This window comes from Lactuca sativa, chromosome 4, assembly GCF_002870075.4.
Source record: "Lactuca sativa cultivar Salinas chromosome 4, Lsat_Salinas_v11, whole genome shotgun sequence".
Lineage (NCBI taxonomy): Eukaryota > Viridiplantae > Streptophyta > Magnoliopsida > Asterales > Asteraceae > Lactuca > Lactuca sativa.
In genome coordinates, this window is record NC_056626.2 from 353,424,599 (window position 1) to 353,427,533 (window position 2,935).

At 32.8% G+C, this 2,935-nt stretch overlaps 1 protein-coding gene across 4 annotated transcripts; it reads right to left on the reverse strand.

Annotated features, from left to right (window-relative positions):
- Nucleotides 1–205: 205 nt before the first annotated feature.
- On the reverse strand, nt 206–2,312 carry LOC111918415 (trafficking protein particle complex II-specific subunit 130 homolog). 4 transcript variants are annotated; one of them, XM_042901476.2, is made up of 7 exons: nt 2,012–2,310; nt 1,607–1,895; nt 1,338–1,431; nt 1,168–1,240; nt 996–1,086; nt 764–920; nt 206–530 (listed from the first exon to the last, which is right to left on the reverse strand). In XM_042901476.2, exons 4-7 carry the CDS (start codon nt 1,204–1,206, stop codon nt 476–478), a joined length of 342 nt encoding a protein of 113 aa, XP_042757410.1. In that variant the 5' UTR covers nt 1,207–1,240; nt 1,338–1,431; nt 1,607–1,895; nt 2,012–2,310; the 3' UTR covers nt 206–475. The 4 variants fall into 4 exon arrangements, with proteins under 4 accessions (XP_042757410.1, XP_042757409.1, XP_023769858.1 ...); XM_042901475.2 differs by having other exon boundaries at nt 1,338–1,488; XM_023914090.3 differs by having other exon boundaries at nt 764–908; nt 1,338–1,895; nt 2,012–2,312.
- Between the last annotated feature and the right edge of the window lie 623 nt (nt 2,313–2,935).

Here is a 2,935-nt window from a genome sequence, read left to right on the forward strand (position 1 = left end):
GTTGTTTTTAATATGTGCAACCAGGCCTTTTAACTTTTTTTATTTTTTATTTTTCTAAATCTATAGACTCAATTCCTCACCCACGGAATGTTTGCTGCAAATACATCCATAATGTTCTCTTTAAAAACTTGTAAAATGGATTTTTTATTTAAAAAACAACAACAAATAATTTAAAAAATTTAATCTTTTTTCTGCACAAAATGCATAAGAAAAAATTAAAAAATCCAATACATCTATAATAATATGAATCTGAAAAATAAATCTACAATAATTCAAATCCAATACATTTATATATTCCAAAACAAAAATCTAATACTTTTACCTATGAAAAATAATGTCTCGCACCTTATTTGTATACAGCCTTATCTTACTAAACAAAATTTGCAACACATATATTATCACTAGAAAACCAACAAACTAGCTGACCTCCACCAATTGCCCAAGATCAGAAATGCTTGATGTTGCCTTCTCAATCTCATTGCCAATTGATTCCAGAGATGAACTTCCATCTTACAAAAGAGCAAAACACTCTGGAGAATAACCATAAGCAACTAATAAGAAATAACAAATTAGCTAAAAATTTAAGAAATGAATTGAATGCCTATCTCATGTAGGGTCAATGCTTTTCAAGAAGCTAACAACAAACGAAAAGCCCTTAAATGGACATTTTAGCTTGCATAATAGATGTAAAAAGAAAATAAAAATTCAATAAATCCATATTAAGTTACTAACAATGTAACACAACAAAGACTATCTGAATAACCTTAGCTTGACATGAAAAAAGGTATTGTCCAAATTCAAACTCCATGAGGAATCATCATCAAGAAATTGCGACAGTTTATTGTTAAGGTTTAGGGTTACAGCTTGATCATCTCCATGGTCTATTCCTCTAAACTCCTTTTGTTTTCCTGCGTTGTTGACTATATTGGGTATAAGAGAAAAAAAAATTACATGTGGCAAAAAGTCATTAAATACATGGCATCTATATACAACACCTGTTTCCATATAACAAAGCTCTAGTTCATCATATTCTTGCAGTGATTCCTCATTAAGATGAGGCACTTCAAACATGAATGCCAGGCTCCCCTGTAAATAGACATAATTATTTCATAATTTATACTAACAATATTTTGTTATAACATTAACTGAAGAGATTTATGGGTGTACCTTTAGATTGAAAAAATTATAGAAGCCCCAAACATGCATAAAAGGTTAATTGCCAATAAAGTAGACCCGACCACTGTTTGTTCACAAAAACTTGAATGTTAAGTTAAAATGAAATCAAACTACAATGCAATAATAAACAAGTAACTGAAAGAAATGGTGGTGAGCATTACCTAGACAGCTGTATTCTCAATATTAATCTCCAGCAAACTCTTTAGCAACCCCTCTCTCAACTAATTTGAGCAGCTTCAACAACCAATACAAGGACTCCAAGCAAACCCAAAAATTAACAAAGCCAACAACAGGAAAAACTAAGCCTTAAACCTTGACAACAACACACCATGAAAGCATGAAAAATACAAAATAACAAAAAATCAACAACCAGAAATCAATACTACAACATAAGCAAACAAGGCTCATACAGGTAAATAGAGGAACGAACCATTTCAGTCAATAAGCAGGGCAGTCAGGTGCAAAACACTCAAAGCCCCAATGCAGCAACACGCCAACAATGCAAAGCAAACACAGCAGAAGCCATACACCAAACCCGGGGGCAAAATCGTCAACAACCCCAAAAGTAGCATCCTCAATGGGGCGATAATATGGGTACAACCGTCAAAAGCCCCAAAATAATCGCAAGTGTTAGAACAACAAACTCAGATCCATAATCATCACTGACTACTTTTTAGATTTATAGACGAAGAGATAGGAAAAAAACCAATAATGAATCCCTAATCAGAATATGCATAAAACAAACCAAAAGGGATCAATTAATCAGTCCATCTAGATGAATTCCAATTTTTTACATACATAATGAATGATATTCATTTATCAGTCGAAATTATACCTTAATAGTGTGGCTCTGGTGAATATAGCGGCAGTAAAGTTTCGATTACGTTGTTTCAGAGTATTAGGGTATTTGATTGGTGAAGTTTCCATTATGTTGTTTTGGAGTATTAGGGTCTTCAATCGGTGATTTTCAAATCTTTGCCTGGTCGTAGAGGGTAGCTTTGAAATCGTATAACAGGTCAAATGGCGGGATATCAAAATTTCATAGGGCTGGACACCAAAATTGATGGCGGGATATCAAAATTTGATAGGAGGGGTACCTAAAAGTGATAGCGGCATATCCAAAATATGATAGGCTATATTTTTATGTTTTACATCACACACATATATCTTGTTGTTTTATATGATAAAATAATCAATGTTTGATTTTGTTAATGTTATATATATATATATATATATATATATATATATATATATATATAGAGAGAGAGAGAGAGAGAGAGAGAAAGAGAGATAGAGGTTCGAAATATAACATAATAACATTGTCTAACCACATAGCAAATTTATACCTTTAGGATCATTATATCAATGGATAAGTTCAAGAGGGTATAGTATTCACTACTGCGACACATGTTCTTAACCTTAGATCGCCTTCATCATAACCTTCACCATCGTGGCCACCTATGAATTTACCGTTGGAACACATCAATTGCTTCACAAATTCAAATGAAAAGCTAAATGCCACAATTCCTTTTTTGAGTTATGGATTCTGGAAACTGAATCAAAATCGATGTGACTCCAAACTAGAGTCAATCAAAGGGGAATTGAAAGGAAATTCGGAGAAATTGGACTCATGTTTTGAAGAAATTGTTGATTAATGTTCCAGCTTCTTCAAGTCCTTCTCGATAGCTACCATACCATGTCACTAACATCATCATCTACTACAAACCACTACCACCATAACCGACAATTGCCATTAATT

Bases quoted from the DNA above. Each gene is read 5' to 3' on its own strand.
- LOC111918415 (XM_042901476.2), bottom strand. From the start codon at position 1,206: ATGCATGTTTGGGGCTTCTATAATTTTTTCAATCTAAAG. The intron at 1,087-1,167 runs GTACACCCATAA...GTCTATTTACAG, and splicing joins ATAATTTTTTCAATCTAAAG to GGGAGCCTGGCATTCATGTT. The intron at 531-763 runs GTTATTCAGATA...GTTATTCTCCAG, and splicing joins TTTTTTCATGTCAAGCTAAG to AGTGTTTTGCTCTTTTGTAA.